Source organism: Tasmannia lanceolata, unplaced genomic scaffold (genome assembly GCF_043159265.1).
Source record: "Tasmannia lanceolata isolate RefF3 unplaced genomic scaffold, GAP_Taslan_0.1 ptg000025l, whole genome shotgun sequence".
In the NCBI taxonomy this organism is placed as follows: domain Eukaryota; kingdom Viridiplantae; phylum Streptophyta; class Magnoliopsida; order Canellales; family Winteraceae; genus Tasmannia; species Tasmannia lanceolata.
The window spans coordinates 11418473-11437896 of record NW_027518702.1 but is presented as its reverse complement, the minus strand read 5'-3'; the positions used below and the strand labels follow the sequence as shown (position 1 = coordinate 11437896).

The 19424-nt window shown below is 38.5% G+C and overlaps 1 protein-coding gene across 1 annotated transcript; it reads left to right on the top strand.

The window, feature by feature from the left end:
- Positions 1-8889: 8889 nt before the first annotated feature.
- On the top strand, positions 8890-18906 carry LOC143858155 (protein neprosin-like). Its single transcript, XM_077368791.1, has 7 exons — positions 8890-9084; positions 13201-13284; positions 13391-13609; positions 14253-14411; positions 16704-16754; positions 16856-17002; positions 18389-18906. The coding sequence occupies exons 1-7, from the start codon at positions 8893-8895 to the stop codon at positions 18773-18775; spliced, it is 1239 nt and encodes a 412-aa protein (XP_077224906.1). The 5' UTR covers positions 8890-8892; the 3' UTR covers positions 18776-18906.
- Positions 18907-19424: the final 518 nt, after the last annotated feature.

Below are 19424 nucleotides of genomic sequence, written 5' to 3'. Positions count from 1 at the left end.
CCAAAAATCAGCTCTTTTGGATCACCTTAGGATGTCCATTTGTGGGGCCAAAAATAGACATATTTGTGAATAAACAGTATCTATCCATATTTTGTCCCACAAATGGACACCCATTGGTGATCCAATGGAGCTGATTTTTGGAAGGCCCCCCATCCATGATAAGGCCTTCTAAATGAATGCTTTGGAACACCAACCCCCCGCCCCCCATGGCCCTCACCCCCGTGTTTATGTGCTCAAACACAGAAACCCTTTTCTCTATCTTTTTTTGTAAGGGATTCATTGAGGAGAGGCTAAGAAAAGACACCACTCAAAATTTGATGTAGTTTTTCCCTATTTTTGCCTCTCCTCACTCACACCCTCTCAAGTTACCCCTTCTCTCAGCACCCGCACTACTTTCTCATCACTTGATTAAACTAGTATTCCATGGAAACAACAATTCATGGTTGCCAAACATGGCCTAGAAAATGATTGCAGATCCTCCTTCTACGTCAGAGTTGGGACCTTTCTATTTTCAAGATTTTGGAATGACACCAACTCATTCCTTGTAAAGTTGGAGCTCTCATAATTAATGCCCCATAGTTGGAGCTCTCATAATTAATGCCCCATAAAATTTTAATCTCTTGTATCCTGACGAGAAAAAACAAGCAAACATTTCCCTTGTCCTCTCAACCAAAACCATGCACAGGAGCAACCCGAGTGAAAAACCCAGAAGCAAGCACACTTCTCTCATTCCCCTTCTCTATGTTTTCCCTTCTCTTGTTCCTCTCACCTACTCCAGGAGAAAACCCAATTATGTTTTCTCTCCCTCTTGCCGCACACCCCTAATCGTGTGGAATGGGGGTGATTTTATATCTAGGTTTTACAAGAATCTAAAAGAGCCCACATTCCCATTCTGGCTTCCCGCCGCGACCCACATATTTGAAACCTAGATAAAATCGGTACCTAGTGGTGGTGATTGTTGGGAAATTTGTCTTGTTTTCCAGCTATCTGAAGATTTTTCGTAGGTATCACCATTGGTCCGCTTTTGCTGTAAATTACTATTAGTCTTCTGAAGTACCAACTGCACAATGTCCAATCCAAAACCGATGATAAATCATCAACATAATACAAAACTCTTGCACAATATCATAGATAATTTTATGGGTTATGATTATGACTGTGTAATTATTATTTTTATTTGAAAATTGGGGAATAGAACTTGTTAATCAGCCTACTCCAACTACTTTGTATTATTTGGTAGGTAACTTAGTAATCACGTTAATTTTTTCTTTTTAAATTTAAAAAAATCATGAAGCTCACCATAGAAAAAAAAAATCATGGGGGAAAGCATATCTGATAGTTGTATTGAAGGTTTTTTTTTTTGAAATTGTAATCATTATATATCATAGAAAATTAAGGAGGCCAAGATGGACCACCCATATCTACAAAAGGAAGCAAGAAAGAAACATCAAAGAAGAAAAAACAAAATACAGAGAAAACTCCTTCTCATGGAGGAAGGTGGTCGAACCACATAATAGAACCATTGGAAACACCACGCTTAGCTAGCGCATCCGCCTTATGTATTGAAGATTTGTATGTTATGCATTCTAATTTTTGAAGTTTATTGAATATCATAGGTAAAAAAGGAAAAATACAATGATGATCTCCCTCACCTGTCTACGTTTTGGGTATGCTTCAAAACTCACTCATTCTTTCTATGCCATTTAAATTCATTAATGAGTGATTAGCATGCTACTTACCGTCTCTCTATTTATTTATGAACCCACAGAAAAATGGTTCTTTTGTGGACGGTTGTGAAGATCTTAGCTGCCCAGGTTTTATACAAGTTAGCGCCAGTATACCTCTTGGCCTGGCATTATATCCAAGTTCTATCTATAATGGACAGCAATATTTTATCAGAGTTGCTGTGTACAAGGTAATTTTGAATTCGGATTTTCTTTCACAGACTTTTCCTGAAAATTCCTGCGGCCTAAAAGTCAAATCTTTGGAAAACTCTTAAAACTTTTTTGCACATAATCATATATGCAAATGCCTTTGAAGTTAAGTGCAATTATTAGCACGTAATAATTACACTTACGGTGGTCTAAGCTAGAATGGTCAAATTTGTAGCATCCAAAGAGGCCTTGTAGTCCTGTATATTTGCGAATAAAATTGAATACAGAACCTTGCGATTTGATAGGGTCCACAGCAGAAGGCATTTCGTGGATGGCTTGTTGCATGTAAGAGCAGCCACACCGGCTCACTTTTCAGCAGATTCTGCCTTCATTCATGATGTGGCTGCTCTCACATGCAACTGTTCATCCACGAAATGCCTTCTTCAATGGACGCTCGCAAATCCCCAGAACCTTATATTCAAATAATTAAGGAATTCGGTTTCATCCAACGATGCCCTAAAGGAACTAAGGATAATTTGTTTAACCTTCTTGGTGAGCGCTTCTATGCCTTCATAAATTTTTCCATCCTCGAAGGCTAAACCAAGGTTACCACGCCCCAGCTCCGATACCACTTGCAGGGACCGGGGTAGAACTCACCCTTAAAAGCTAGCCATTAAGGGGAGTGTGCCCAAGCCCTTTTGAGCCCATCCACATCTCTTTATCTTTCCGATGAGGGATCTTTGCTTTCACGTGGAACCCCCAACATAATCCTTGTATATTGTTTTCTCAGAGTGGAAAATAGTGTTCTCACCCGTGGATGTAGGCCTTTGTTCCGAACCACATAAAATCTCAGTGTTCATTTGATGGCTTGTGTTTATTTCTACTTTTCCGTTAATTTGTGCACGATTGGATCGGATTTGCCCCGCAGATTTTCTCAACAAGTGGTATTACAGCCGGGGCGTGGAAACCCTGTTGTACGCTCGAGGACGGTGAAATTACCTCGGGGAAGATCTCGGGACCTTGGTGTACCTTCGAGGACGATGAAATTCCCATGATAAGATCTCGTAGTTCTTATATTGCCGCTGCGTGGAAGGGCAAGATTACCCATGTTGCTTCTGCATGGAGTGGGAGATTGTTGGGGGTTCCACGCAAAAGCAAAGATCCCACATCGGAAAAGTGAAAGAGATGTGGATGGGCTTATAAGGAAATAAAGATAAAAACTCACCTTTGAAGATAAATCCATTGCTCTTTAATCTAAGTGGACAATCTACAACTAGAAAAAGTATATGACAGATAAAAGGTAAAAGATAAATGCTAAAACAAGAACCATTAAAGAACACGCCATGAATGGACAATATGGTTGATGACATTTTAAGACTTTGTACCATGATATAGTTGAAATGAATGTGAATCATTCTTTTAGACCATACAAACTAATTTTTTACTCTCTCTATTGCTTCATGATAGGATCCATTAACCAAGGGTTGGTGGTTGTTATGGGGAGTGGATGCAACACCAGTTGGGTATTGGCCAAAGGTTATCTTCACTTCTTCGTTTCAAAACTATGCTAACAAGATTACATGGGGAGGCACAGTTTATACCGATGGTATGGATAACTCGCCTGAAATGGGGAGTGGCCATTTCTCAGATGAAGGTTTTGAGCGGTCATGTTACGTGGGAAGTACTAAAATTCTCAATGAAGGCAGTTTCGGTTATGTAGACCCTAATTCTCTTTTGACTTATAAGGGTAAAAGCCAATGCTACAATGTCAAGCCTTATGTAAATGTGGGTTATGGGGGTTATGCTTTCACTTTCGGAGGACCCGGTGGAAATTGCTCGAATCAATTGAATTAGATTAGTTGAGGTATTATCTATGTCCTCATTCATATCCATGCTTTGTGCAATCCAAACATTTTAAGTTTATGATAACTTGGATGTTGAAAGTATTAGTTACTCAAATAAAAGTTAGAACTATTGATTGTTGTGTAGTTATTTATCATATGCATGCTGTTCGGAATCGTAACAAGACCATTAAAGTTTCCTTGTGATGTTCTACAAGATCAACAGTCTTGATTGCACATACACACGTGTGTGTGTGTGTGTGTGTGTGTGTGAGAGAGAGAGAGAGAGAGAGAGAGAGAGAGAGAGAGAGAGAGAGAGACTTATCTCTAGACGTGAAAGAGAATTATCTCTAGTGAAATTGACTGTTATCTATGGACGCAACGCACTAACAATGATAGACCCGAGTTGCCCTTGAATTCAACAAGTCTTGAAAAGGCTAGTCTCTGTTTCTATCGTAAACCGAGCACAAAATGAAAGGGCAAAAGAACACAAAAAAGAATGAAGCAAAAAGGCCTCCGGAAGCTTAAGAATTTGATGAAAAGCTGCCAGTTTTTGTTGAGAATGTTATTTTATATGGTACTTCTGTATGATAACATTCTTCTATCACATCTTCTGTGTGGTGCATATCTTCATGTTATTATAGGTTCCCTCATTTGAATGTCCCATCATAATTTATAGCACTCAATCTTTCTCATATGCTATCTTGCTATTGAAAAGCAGTTTCACCATGCCGAGTGAAGTGTCCGGTGAAAGATAGTCTCACCAATGTGATTTGTTTTACCGAGTTATGTGTCCGGTGAAAGTCCATTTCACCAATGTGTTATGTTGTATTGGAAAAGGTTGTTTTACCCATTTGTCTTGTTACCTGGTGAAATACCGTTTCATTAATATCTAATTTTCAAACCAAAAACCCAAAATTTGATTGTTTTGTTTGATTTTTTGGGCTGGTCAAAATGTGTTGTCTATTCAACTTTAGCATTCATGTGACAAGTACCCTCTGCCAAAGAGGGGCATCTGTAGACACCCTATTTTGATCATACCCTAAAGTCGTAAATTAGAATAAAATCCATAAGTTGAGTAGAAGCCTTGAAGTTGAATAGAATTCCCGAAGGACCGAACTGAATGCTAGAGGTACCCTTGTTTTATTGGTTTACTTTGATCATTAATGGGTACAAAATTATTGGCAGATTGTTACTGTTTTGGAGAAGATGCCCACAAAAGTTTAAGGTGATTGGACAAGAATTGGCAAATAAGACAAGCTAAGCTAGTTCAATTATAAAATTTGATAGCATTTCTTTAGTTTGGTGAAAAGAGGAGTGAATTATCCAAGAAGGGATATTAAGAGGGGAAAAATGAAAGTTTATTAGTGTTTCTAATCATACAATCAAGAGGGGCCAATTATCCAAAATGAGCTGTCCATGGAGTGGAAAGTATATCTGGAGTTAATATATGTTTTTCTTAGGTCCCCAATCTCACCCGAGATCACCTCTGTGGTGTAAAAAAGACTAAAAGAGTAATAAAACTACACTAGGAAGGGGCTGTTCAGAGAGAGAATAGGGGTGCAAAAATAGCATTCTCCGGTGGTGAGGGGGGCATTTCATATTCTTCACCCCACTACTCCCTGTTATCTCCTTCTCCGGTAATACCTAACCCAATTCCGGCCAGCCACCACTAGATCTTCAATCACTTCCAAGAGTCCTATTCTCCACTACATAAACCCCATTTTCCTCTTCTACAGCCACTGTAACCACCATCTCCGACCCCAATTCCAAAGGGATCCGATCTCGCCTTCTCCTCCGGTGACATTTGCCTTTTCTAGGGAGGAATTCTACGAGCCTCAGAAGAAGAGTAGATTGAACCATCACATCTAAAACAGGTATCATTTCCCCTTTCTCTTGTTATTTTTATTTTACATTGGGCTATAGGTCTCTGTTCCTTTTTTGCTTTTATACCATACTATTCACTTGGAGTCTTTGAATTGTGAGCTTCCCTTATTTTCCTTTTTCATTCTCTTCATCTTTGGTTTTCATCACTTCGAATTACTTCTCAGGATTAGTGGAGACAGGTTTCAGGGTTATCTGATTTTGGATCGGCTCTATTCTTCTTCGCCTCCCTGAGGATTTGAGAGGGGGAGACGGCGGATTCTATTGTTCATTCTAATGTCAGGTAATACTAATATCGATATCAACCCTCCGTAGGACATTGATATTTTTTTTATTTTCTTTGCCCATCCCCTGGTCATGCATGCATAGATATATCGTCTTCTCGGAGATGCCCGTTCTCATTTCACATGATTTTTGTCCAAAATTCTTCAAAAATAATAAAAATGGCATAAGAGACTGAGTTCATTCAGGTGAGTGGGGTGCCTAGCACCTTCCATACTCATAACCAGGCACGGACCACAATCAGGTAAACTAAAATCAAAAGGAAAAAACAGTGCAGAAGGGAAAAGAAAATCTGGGTTTATGATTCCCTCCATTTGTCTAACACCGTGGAGCGTCAGGGCTCTCGTCTCTGTCTCGTTTGTTTATAGTAGGGCCGGAGACAGGGTGGTAGGATAAGGAGAGGGAACGTAGCCCTATTTACATAGAAGAGAGGGGTTTACCTTACAGGACCTAGGGCAAAAAGAGCCCTAAATCCCATAACTACCCTACACGGAGTTTTATAATAGAAATACAGAAAGGAGGAAAATAAATGTAAATTTACCAGAGAGAGCTTGTCGAGAAATTGGCGCCGTAACGGGGCTGATTAGACGAGAGGACTCCTGGTTTGCCGAGAAATTGGCGCCGTAACGGGGCTGATTAGACGAGAGGACTCCTGGTTTGCCGAGATTTCTGCAGAACAACGACTCTTATTGGACGAAGGAGCTTCGGGTTTGCCGAGATTTCGGCGGAACAACGACGCTATTTAGATAATAGGTCCTCACATTCTCCGAAATTCAACAGCGTAACAGCGTTATATGGACAAAGGGGCTTCGTGTTTGCCGAGATTTCGGCACAACAACAGCGCTACTTAGAAAATAGGGCCTCGCGTTCTCCGAAATTCAGCAGCGTAACGACACTATATGGACAAAAGGGCTTCGGGTTTGCCGAAATTTTGCCAGAACAACGGCGCTATTTAGAAAATAGGGCTCCACGTTCTCTGAAATTTTGCAGCGTAACGACGCTATATGGACAAAGGGGCTTCTAGTTTGCCGTGATTTTGGTAGAACAACGACATTATTATCGAAAAATAGCTCGTAGTGATGTTATTTGAAGGATGTCGGTCCGAATCTTAAAAAAATCGGCAGAATGCCGACGCCCAGTGTGAGCTACCTAAGAATTTCTCTACTTTCTCTCTTCTAAAGCAAAGAAACTAGGGTTTTTTGATATTCAGAAGGGTTTTTGAACTGAAAAACCAAAAGGGGAGTAACCAGAGGTTTTAAAAAATTAAACCAGAAAAATAATTAAAAACGAAAATCTAATTTTTACTCTTACCCCCCCCCCATTTATAGGGGTTCTAGCAATAAATTCGCACTCTGCGAATTGGGACCTGACACTGACAGTGTCAGGTCGGCAACATTTCGGGAAATGTGATTTTTTTTTTGTCTTTTTTTGTTTCAAAAAACGTGATTTTTCTTCTCTTTTGACGGGTTTTCGGGGAGTTTCGGCGGACCGTAACTCTTCCGTTTGGATTCCGAATCGCACGCGGTCAGATCCGTTGGATTCCTCATTCTGAGGATATTCTAATGAACCTAATATTGGTAGTTTTCGAAACACGAAATGTTTTTGGGTAAAAAATATTATTTTTTACTCATAGTTAACTTCTCGGTTGAAAGGCCGTGTGAAAACGGGCTTTTAGCCATGCTGTGAAAGGCAGGATACCGTGTAAAGACAGGCTTTTGTTTCACCTCTAGGGTAAAGTTCATTTTTGAAAAATTATCCTAGTTTCATATCTTAGAGAGAGATTGAGAGAGACTACTTGTGCTCTGGGACTCGTAATGATAATCTTCCTCACGACAACCTATCATTAGTTCCACCTTGACAAAATTGGGTGTCTAAAGAAAACCAAGCTATCCAAGGAATGGTAATCAAACCTTGGAGTATTACAGTTTTAAAAAAGAAATCTACTATTTATCAATTGCAAAGTTATTCTTTGAAAGGCCAAACCTATCAAACAAAATGTTAACTAAGTTAGAAGCATCATCACTGTGTGTCATTCTATTCAGTCAAATCTTGTTTGTCTTACTTCATTCATTTAGGAATCCCCAATTCTTCGAATACTATCATTTACAAGGTTTCCTCTTTGAGTAGAGTAGGTAGGTTCCATTCAGTCAATTCTTGTTGTTTGCTTTAGTTCATTCGTTTAGGAATCCCCAATTCTTTGAATAGTGTCGTTTACAAGTTTTCCTCTTTGAGTAGAGTCGGTAGTCGTCTTTGAGTACGGAGTTCGCAACCGTCTTGATGAAAGAGGTAAAGTTTCATCTTATCGACAACTGTACCCGAGCCATACCAATTATAAGGGAATGACTTTAAGAGAAAAGCAAAGCTAAGAAAAGCATGTTCAAGCAAAGTTAGTTCAATTGCAACGTCTTATCAACAACAAAATTAAGCCTTCAAGAAAAACAGTTTTGTGAGAAGGCCTTATAAGGAGGGAATACCTCGGGCTTGGAGGAGTTTCGGATGTAGTGGCATCTCAGAATCTATCCCCAAAAGTTGTGAAAATTTGTGAAATCTTGACTTCTCAAAAATCATTTCAATGAGCATAGATTGTTTATGTGGAAATAAAATATCTAAAATCCCCAACAGCAATGACCAGCGGTCTCTCAGCAAAAAACCCTTGTCAAAGTTTCCTGAAAGTACTCCTGACCATTCCCATAGATCGTGTTTCATCTCTTTGCCGGATCGCACACAAGGCATACCGTGTGGGCCCAACGAAACAAACCATGTTACCCAAACCCTGATCCCTCGAGTGTGTATTTAAGGTAAGAAACGAATTTTTATTTGTCATGATCTCCACGTCTTTCTGATTATTTGGATAAGCAAGAAAGATTTTTTTCCTATTTGACTTGTCCTAATCCTTAGTATAATAGGATAATTAATAAATGAATCTTGCCTAAAATGCCTGCTGGATGTGTAAAATAGCTCTATATAAGAGTAAGCTGATAAGTTGGTAAACAAAGAAGCAAGGTTGTTCCATGGCTTTCATAGAGAAGGCTCACTCCTATAGCATGGCTTTGAATGCAATGACACTGTTTTTGTTACTGCCACTCTCTCTTGTTGTCAATAACAGAGTAGAAGGAGGGAGAACAATTCTATCAAGAGAAGAAGATTTGGAGCTCGATAGGCAGCTAAAACTTCTTAAGAAACCAGCAATCAAGACCATCAAGGTACTATCGTTTATTATTTTTCCTTTTTATATTGATGAATTAGACAAAAAGATAATTATATGTACACTCTGCAATGAGTGATTGATGGTTTTTGTAGGGGTGGAAATAGCAAAATTGCCATTTTGATCTGGCAAGCTAACCATGTGCCTAGTCTAGACCGTTCACTTTCTAATCACCCTCTAATATTCAGTCCCTCTATAGATCGGAGGGGTAGGATTAACCTATAGAAATGACTTTTGGGCACAACATAATTAAGGCTGTGGCCCATCTAATAAACGGTTTAGATCATCCTATGGTGCGGGCCATACCGTACTTTTTACTAATGTGAGGACCTATCATCAAAATACGGTAGTGGTAGTGGTAGTGGTAGTGGTAGTGGTCTCTCTCTCTCTCTCTCTCTCTCTCTCTATATATATATATATATATATATATATATATATATATATATATATATATATAGAGAGAGAGAGAGAGAGAGAAAACGGTTCCTTTGTAGATAAGTTATCTATACACTAGCTTAAAATACAGTGGGGGGCACATTATTTGGGTGATCCAAACCATTCATTTTTAAGGGCCTCACATAGATAGGGTGTCCACAAAAAATCAGATCCGTAGGATCATCCTAACCATTCGAACTATGGAGGTAAAAAATGGACTAATTTGTGATAGTTTAAAGACATCCATTTTACCTCCACAAATCGTAGGGTTGGGATGATCCTATGGATCTGATTTTTTGTAGACACCCTATCTATGTGACGGCCTTTAAAATGGATGGCTTGGACCACCCAAACAATGTGGGCCCCCACTGTATTTTAAGCTAGTGTGTAGAGAACTCTCTACACATATGTGTAGGAAACGTTCTCTCATATTTTTAAATAAAATAAATCTAATGGGTGATCTTAACCATCAGATTTAAGAGGAGCAACATATTATGGAAACCTCTATAGATTAGAGGGCTAGTATCAACCTATGGAAATGAATTTTGGGGCACAGCCTATTGAAGTTGTGTTCCATCACATGGACGGTTTGGATCAACCTATGATGTGGTCCATACAGTTCTTGGGCCAAGTACGGGTCCAAGATTCGTGACCCGTAAATTTCCCCGGGTCATTTTGACCTTCCCCGTGTCACCCGGACCCTTACGGGTCGGGTCAAACACTCCCATTTTTTTCAAAATCCTTAAGAGGAACAACATATTATGCAAACTTCTATAGATTGGAGGGCTAGGATCAGCCTATGGAAATGATTTTGCAGGCACAACTTATTGATGTTGTGTTCCATCACATGGACGGTTTGGATCAACCTATGATGTAGTCTGTACAGTTCTTGGGCCGGGTACGAGTCTAAGATTCGTGACCCGTAAATTTTCCCTGGTCATTTTTACCTCGCCCGTGTCCCCCGGACCCGTGCGGTTAGGGTCAAACCCTCCCATATTTTTCAAAATCTTTTTCATGGGCCCGAATATTAATTTCTTCAAATCTTTGAACTGGTCTATCCCCCACAATTCGTTGGCCCAAAAATTAATTTCTTCAAATCTTTGAACAAGATAGGCCCCACCTGTATTTTTCAAAATTAATTGTACGCACCACCCCATGATCCAAACCCTCCATTTCATAAGCCTAGCCCTCAGATCTAAATAAAAACTGCATATTACGGAAACCTCTATAGATTGGAGAGTTGTGATCATCCCATGGAAATGATTTTTGGGCCACAGCCTATTTACATTGTGGCCCATCAAATTAATGGTTTCAATCATCCTATGGTGTGGGTCGTGCATTAACATTAAGGCCAAATTTTAGGCCCCACCCATATTTTTCAAATGAAGTTTGTAATCAACGCCATAGGATAATACAGGCCGTCCATTTGATGGGCCGCAACGCAAATAGGTTGTGCCCCCAAAATCATTTTGATGGGATGATCGCAACCCTTCGATCTATAAGGTTTCCAGAATATGGAGTTTCTCTATTGTCTACCATGAGAAGTTAAATATAATTTTCCCCACTCCCCGTGCATCGCACGGGGTTTTTACTAGTGTGTGTATATATGCGGAAAGTGATTGTGAGCGGCCCCTCAATAAGCTTATATGAGGTGACCGCTAAAAACATGGTGGGCCCACATTTTTGGGGTGATCCGAACTGGTCATTTGATAGGCCCTACCGTAGATAAGGGGTGCCCAAAAAATCAGCTCCATAAGATCATCCCAACCCTTCGTACTGTGAAGGTGAAAGAGAGAAAAATGGACAGGTAAGTGGGCAAATTTATACCCGCCCATTTCCCCCTCTTTCACCTCCACAGTTCGAAGGGTTGGGATGATCCTATGGAGCTGATTTTTTGGGCACCCCCTATCTATGTCAGGGCCTATCAAATGATCGGTTCAGATCACCCCGAAAATGTGGGCACACCATATTTTTAGCGGTCTCCTCATATAAGCTTATATGAGGGGCCGCTCACAATCACTTTCCCCTATATATCAGAAAACTGTTGGTGCGCTTAAGTTGTTATAACGCCTCCCATTCGTTTAAATGTTGGGGTCCCGCTTAAGCGCACAAAAAGGTGCGCTTAAGCTCACCAACAGTTCTCTCTCTCTTTCTCTCTCTCTCTCTCTCTCTCTCCCTCTCTCTCTCTCTCTCTCTCTCTCTATATATATATATATATATATATATATATATATATATATATATATATATATGAGAAAAGCGCACCATTTTTTTGGTGCGCTTGAGTGGTTATAACGCCTCCCATTGGTTCTTGTATGTAGGACCCAAACATTTAAACGAATGGGAGGCGTTATAACCGCTTAAGTGCACCAAAAAAACGGTGACACTTCTCTCTCTCTCTCTCTCTCTCTCTCTCTATATATATATATATATATATATATCTGTGTGTGTGTGTGTGGGCGAGGTTTCTGAGCTCTAGCTCAGGCTGAGCTAGAGCACTATAAATACACCATCACCATGTTGTTTGACTCATCCAACCCATTCATTATCTCGGACCTCTCATAGATAGGGTGTTTCTAACAAACCATCTCCATACCATAATCCTAACCATCCGATCTATACAAGAACATCTTCTAGCCATCCATTTTAAACCTCCACAAATCATAATCCTAACCATAACCTATAATCCTAACCATGATCCTAATCATAACCTACATAATGAATGGGCTGGATAAGTCAAACAACTATAGGAGATGGGGTTTAGCCATCCATTTTAAACCTCTACAAATCATAAACCTAACCATAACCATTGTTTTAAATTTCGACCAAGATACGAAATTTTGGATTTTGGTGGAGATCAAAACCGAAATTTCCTGAAATTCCATTTTTCGCCATTTGCCAAATTTTGGTCTGAGATTTCTATAATTTCGGTCCGAGATTTTGATTAAATGCCATTATTTATTTATTTTAAAAATGTTACAAAATTTCGGAACTTCGGTCCTGAATTTCGAACCAAATTACAAAATTTCGGATTTCGCCGAAATTTCGGTTTTCGGTGGGATTCGAAATGGTTACCAAAACCGAAATTTTAAACCATGACCATAACCATAAACCATAATCCTAATCATAACCTACATAATGAATGTGTTGGATAAGTCAAACAACTATAGGAGATGGGGAAACTTTTTCCTATATATGAGAAAACATTTCCTACACACTTGTGTAGGTAAGTTACCTACACACTAGCTTAAAATACAGTGGGGGCCCACATTGTTTGGGTGATCCAAACCATTCATTTGAATGGTCCTCACATAGATAGGGTGTCCACAAAAAATCAGATCCATAGGATCATCCCAACCATTCAAACTATGGAGGCAAAAAATGGACTAATTTGTGAAGGTTTATACACGTCCATTTTACCTCCACAAATCGTAGGGTTGGGATAATCCTATGGATCTGATTTTTTGTGGACACCCTATCTATGTGAGGACCATTCAAATGAATGGTTTGGATCACCCAAACAATGTGGGCCCCCACTGTATTTTAAGCTAGTGTGTAGGTAACTTACCTACACAAGTGTGTAGGAAATGTTTTCTCTCTCTCTCTCTCTCTCTCTCTCTCTCTCTTTCTCTCTCTCTCTCTCCGTAATTTCCACTAACCGGGATTTACATGTTTGCAGGAACATGGACAGATCTTTGATTGTGTTCATATCAAGAAACAACCTGCTTTTGATCATCCAGCGTTAAAGAATCACAAGATCCAGGTCCTATATATGCTTTGCTTTTGCTTTGCATCACTTTGGAACTTACATTCTTTAATTGAAAATTAACAAATATTCTACTTTGCTCGAAAATTTTGATCTTATGCAGATGGCTCCAAGTTCTCTTCCAAATGGGTTTATGGATAAAAATAATTCATCATCAATTTTATGTTTAGAGAGTGTGCTCAAGCATGGTGGGTGCCCACGAGGACATGTTCCTATCCGGAGAATTAAAAAGGAAGACCTAATAAGTGCTAAATCTCGCTTAAATTTTCAGAGAGAACATCTTCCAAATCTAAGTGTTAAGGTCGTCAACCCTTATTTTTATGTAAGTCACATTTTGGTAAAATCCAACTTTAGCTTCAATTTCCTCTCAGAGTCAATATTGCTGTATTTTGGTTTAACCCACTATGAAACAACCAATTACTCTAATGGCGTTATTTAATCTTTTATACTGTAACCACTCCATCTCACGTGTGGCCCCTTTTTTTAGGGTAGCCTACATGTGGCCCCTCTTTTGCGTGGCCATTACATGTGGAATTTTAATATTAAAGAGTACAGGAAGTCTACACTGAAGGGAGCCCGGTGAAAGGGCTCCCCTATTGGCTACACATTACCATCATGCATTAATAGCGGCTGAAAAGTCAAACATGATGGTGATGTGCAGCCACTGGGGGAGCCCTTTCACCTCTTTTTTACGAGGGTTTCCTTCAGTCTAGAATTCCTCTAAAGGGTATAGATAGCGTGAAAATTTTGTGGACCATGAAAAATTATTCTATTGAATATTCGTGGGCCTATTTAGAATCCGGTTGTTGTTCCCCACTCTCACCCTCAAGTAATATGGTCCGCAAATATTTTTTTCATGGAATATTTTTTCATGTGGACCAAACATCGTTATGTCATTTTCCTTATTGATTCATGAATTTCTTTTGCTATGGGTACTTGACTAACGAAGTGCATTTCTTACGCAGAGTGCAGGCCAGGGCACCCCTAATGGCACATATTATGGAACCCAAACAGACCTCAATGTGTGGTCCCCAAGAGTTTGGGGCAGCAGTCAATATAGTTCTAGTAGAATTTGGGTCACTGATGGTGAGGATCTAGGAAACAATATTCAAGTTGGATGGCTAGTAAGTTCACTTTTTTCACTTTCATTTATACACCGTTTAGAACATATTTTTTTCTAAATATGAAAAAGAGGAATGCTAGCTGCAGATGCATTTTTACATATTCATGTCTCACAGCAGCCACATTTAGGCCATGTTTGACAACTATCATTTATTTTCATGGAGTATCAGCTTACCTAACAGTGAGGAAGGGCCATTGATAGAGAGACCGAGAGGGACTCATTGAGGAGAGGCTAAGAAAAGACACCACTCAAAATTTGATTTAGTTTTTCCCTATATTTGCCACTTCTCACCCTCTCCTCACTCATGCCCTCTCAAGTTATACCCCTTCTCTCAACACCCCTATACTTTCTCATCACTCGATTAAGCTAATATGCCATTGGAAAAACTAATTCATGGTTGCCAAACATGGCCTAGAAAATTATTTCGGATCCTCCTTCCACATTAGAGTTGGGACCTTTCTATTTTCAAGATTTTGGAATGACGCCAACTCTTCCCTGTAAAGTTGGAACTCTCATAATTAATGGTCCATAAAATTTTAATCTCTTATATTCTATGCTAAGACTAGGAACTTACATTATTCCTACATTGGTAATTTATAAGCTCCTATTTCTAAATACTTAATAGAAAAATCTAGCGATATAAAGATAAAAGAGAGTATCTTCTAAGAAAATGTTGTTCAAAGTCCACAAAATTTACAATACTATTTGTAGGCACAACAAGGGAGGAGGTGATATATAGGCCTTATGACTGTTGGATCATTATTATCATATATCCAAGCCAACTTGAGTGCGGATGATATCCTTTGATTCCAAGTAAAGTCTTCTCCATTGTCATAGACAGAGGCATTAAGGCAAACTAACTGTAACTTTCTGCTTCCTTATTTGTAGAGAATTTGAGATTATGGAAAATTTCATAGCTATTGGGGGCTGTATGGATACCTGGATTTATAATACTAGATTTTACAAGCTAAAACCTAGTTTTTACAATCCTGAAAATGTATAATCCGGGTTTTAGGTTATAAAATCAAGGTTAAAATCCGGGATTATAGAATTTTCGTATCCAAACGGCCCGTTATAGTCAAGAAAATTCTTATTAAATCAATCCATCTCTTGACCCAGAATACTCGAAACACAGATAAAATGCCTTCGTTAAAGAAATTAAGTGTTTTCAAGACAAAAAAAAAATGAGGGCGGAGGTGATAGGCTTATTTTCTAACTTAATATTCTCTATTATTTTATATAAAAAGATGCCACCGGAAATATAAAATATAGGGGCTCCAACTGTATATCCCTTGATTCTGATTCTATCTTTGGATAGTTGCCAATCTTCTTCGTAAATTCTTATTACTTAATAGAAACCCAATACCAAGAAGGAAGTTTCATTCCATACAAGAAATTTGCCATCTTACATGTTATCACTGGACAATCTATTCATTTGGCCGTCTCAATCATTCTGCACACTCTTTCTTCTCCTTCCACTTTGTATTACAAGCTACATGAACCTGTCTTTCTCAATCCTTCTTCCCATACGTAATTCGTAATTCGCTTCTCTTTGCAACACAAGTTCCCAATCTGGCTTCCCGCCACGAACCACATGTTTGAAACCTAGATAAAATCGGTATCTGGTGGTGGTGATTGTTGGGAAATTTGTCTTGTTTTCCAGCTACCTGGAGATTTTTTGCAGGTATCACCATCGGTCCATTGTTGCTGCAAATTACTATTAGTCTACTGAAGTACCAACTACACAATGTCCAATCCAAAACCAATGATCAATCATCAACATAATACAAAACTCTTGCACAAGATCATAGATATTATATGGGTTATGATTGTGTATTTATTTTTTATTTTATTTGAAAATTTTGGGAATGTACTACAACTTGTTAATCAGCCGACTCTAACTATTTACTTTGTATTATTTGGTTGGTAACTTAGTAATCATAGTTAATTTAATTAGTAATCATAGTTAATTTATTTGAAAAAATCATGAAGCTCAAGGTAAAAATATGCCTGATTTAAAAGAACACTCCCGATGTTGGAAGATCATTCACCTTAAAAAGGGAAAGCATATTTGATAGTTGTATTGAAGGTTTGTATGTTCAGAAAAGTGTTGGTGAGCTCAAGTCGTCATAACGCCTCCCATTGGTCTAAATGTTTGGGTCCCACATACAGGAACCAATGGGAGGTGTTATAACGACTTGAGCGCACCATTTTTTTGGTGCATTTGAGCGCACCAACACTTTCCTCTTGTATGTTATGCATTCTAATTTTTGAAGTTTATTGAATATCATAGGTAAAAAAGGAAAAATACAATGACGATCTCCCTCACCTATTTACGTTTTGGGTATGCTTCAAAACTCACTCATTCTTTCTATGCCATCTAAATTTATTAATGAGTGATTAGCATGCTACTTACCGTCTCTTTATTTATTTATGAACCCACAGAAGAAAGGTAATTATTTAGACGGTTGTGAAGATCATAACTGCCCAGGTTTTGTACAAGTTAACAGCGGGATACCTCTTGGCGCGGCAATACATCCAAGTTCAATCTATAATGGACGCCAAAATTATATTAGACTTTCTGTATACAAGGTAATTCCGAATTCCAAATTTCTTTTACAAACTTTTTCCTGAAAATTCCTGCAATCCAAATAGGGCCTAAACTTCAACTCTTTGGAAAAAATAACTTTTTTTTTTGCAGTCATATATGCAAATGGCTTTGAAGTTAAGTGCATTTATCAGCACATAAATTTTTTTTACTTACAGAACCTTATATTCAAATAGGGTCAAATTAGTAGATTCCAAAGATGTATTGTAGTCCGATATATTTGCAAACAAGATTAAATGCAGAATCTTATATTCAAATAATAAACGATTTTGGTTTCATCCAACGAGGCGCTCAAGGAACTAAGGATAACTTGTTTAACCTTTGTGGAGAGCGCTTCTAGGCTTTTTTTTAATGAGGAGAAGTAAAAAGATGAAGAATTGTGTTCCTCAAATTCGGCCCATTCTGCCCATTCCTCTTTTTTCGACTCTCGAGCAGCTGTTAGTATATATGAATTTGGGTTGAATTCTCAACGTGAAGCCGAGTTGTTCCAAGTGATTCCGTTCCGCCAACTCAGAAGGAAGGAGAAAGAAGTGTAATTCAGGACTTTGGTACCCTCGACTAGAGGTCAACCAGTTGGGGTACGGTTTCCTAACAAACAAACACCAGTGCGAGGGATAAAGAATTAAAGATAAAAACTAACCTTGGAAGATGAATACATTGCTCTTTAATTATTTTATTTTTTTGAGAAGGTAACTATTTCATTTCATCTGTAATTTACATTACAAATTGACACACAGGACAAGCTATCCCTGTGACTGTACAAAAAAAGCAAGACTATAATCTTATGTAATCCCCGTGATATCGTTAAAAGATATTTCCGTGTCTGATCGGATTGCACCCGTCTTTGCTAAAACGTTCGCCATTGAATTTGCTATTTGTCTCCTATGCGTTAATGATGGGCGGATATCTCGAATAAGATCTCTAATCTCTTCCACAGTGCTAGCTAATCTCTTACATCGCTCTTTAATCCGATCAGACAATTTGCAACTAGAAAACGTAAATGTCAGATAAAGGGAAATAATATCATCACAACCATGTTTTATTTGTCTTTTCTTTTTTAATTGGCATGTGACAGCTTTTTGGGAACTGTAGTAACTTCTTGACAACTCTTTAATTACTAAAAGACAAGGTGCTTTAGTAGAGATATCAAAACATGGCAGCGCTGGTATCATTTCCCAAGACAAAATGTAAAGATAAAAGATAAATTCTAAAACAAGAAGCATTAAAGAACACACCATGAATGGACAGTTTGGTTAATGAAATTTAACACTTTGTACCATGATATAGTTGAAATGAGTTACAAAATGTGAATCATTCCTTTTGGACCATACAAACTAATTTCTTTTACTCTCTCTATTGCTACATGATAGGATCCACTGGCTAAAAATTGGTGGTTGTTATGGGGAGTGCATTCGACACCGGTTGGGTATTGGCCAAAGGATCTCTTCACTTCTTCGTTTCAAGACTATGCTAATAAGATTGCATGGGGAGGGATAGTTTATACTGATGGTATGGATAGCTCGCCTGAAATGGGGAGTGGCCATTTCTCATATGAAGGTTTTAAGCAGTCATGTTACGTGGGAAGAATTATAGTTGTCAATGAAGGCAGTTCTGGTAATGTAGACCCAAATTCTCTTTTGACTTATAAGTGTCAAAGCCAATGCTACAATATCAAGCCTTATGCAAATGTGGGTTATGGGGGTTATGCTTTCACTTTCGGAGGACCCGGTGGAAATTGCTCGAATCAATTGAATTAGATCAGTTGAGGTATTATCTATGTCCTCACATATCCGTGCTCTGTGTCGTTCCGAACATTTTAAGTTTATGATAACTTGGATGTTGAAAGTATTAGATACTCTAATAAAAGATAAAACTATTGATTGTTGTGTTGTTATTTATCATATGCATGCCGTTCGGCATGGTAACAAGACCATTAAAGTTTCCTTATGATGTTCTGCAAGATCAAGTCTTGATTGAGCACACTGGAGAGAGAGAGAGAGAGAGAGAGAGAGAGAGAGAGAGAGAGAGAGAGAGAGAGAGAGAGAGAGAGAGAGAGAGAGAGAGACTTATCTCTAGTGAAATTGACTGTTATCTATTAACGCAATGCACTGACTATGATGGACCTGAATTACCCTTGAATTTAACAAGTCTGATGAAAAGGCTAGTCTCTGTTTCTATAGTAAACCGAAACCAAAATGAAAGGGCAAAATAACACAAAATGAATGAAGGAAAAAGACCTCTGGAAGTTCAAGAAATCATAATTTTCCTACGAGCTTTATACAACAACCCTTCATGTTTTCCCACAAAGCTTTCTACAACAACCCTTTTGAAAAACCCCATTTTCAAATCTTTCTACTATTTATGTTGTCTTTTTTTCCTTGTTTTCTAACCTTTCCTACTAGAGAT

What these genes read in the sequence shown, in the direction of transcription:
- LOC143858155 (XM_077368791.1), top strand. Translation starts at nt 8,893, where the DNA reads ATGGCTTTCATAGAGAAGGCTCACTCCTATAGCATGGCTTTGAATGCA. An exon ending in TAAAGAATCACAAGATCCAG is followed by an intron (nt 13,285 to 13,390) that starts GTCCTATATATG and finishes GATCTTATGCAG; the next exon opens with ATGGCTCCAAGTTCTCTTCC. An exon ending in ATATTCAAGTTGGATGGCTA is followed by an intron (nt 14,412 to 16,703) that starts GTAAGTTCACTT and finishes TGAATATCATAG; the next exon opens with GTAAAAAAGGAAAAATACAA.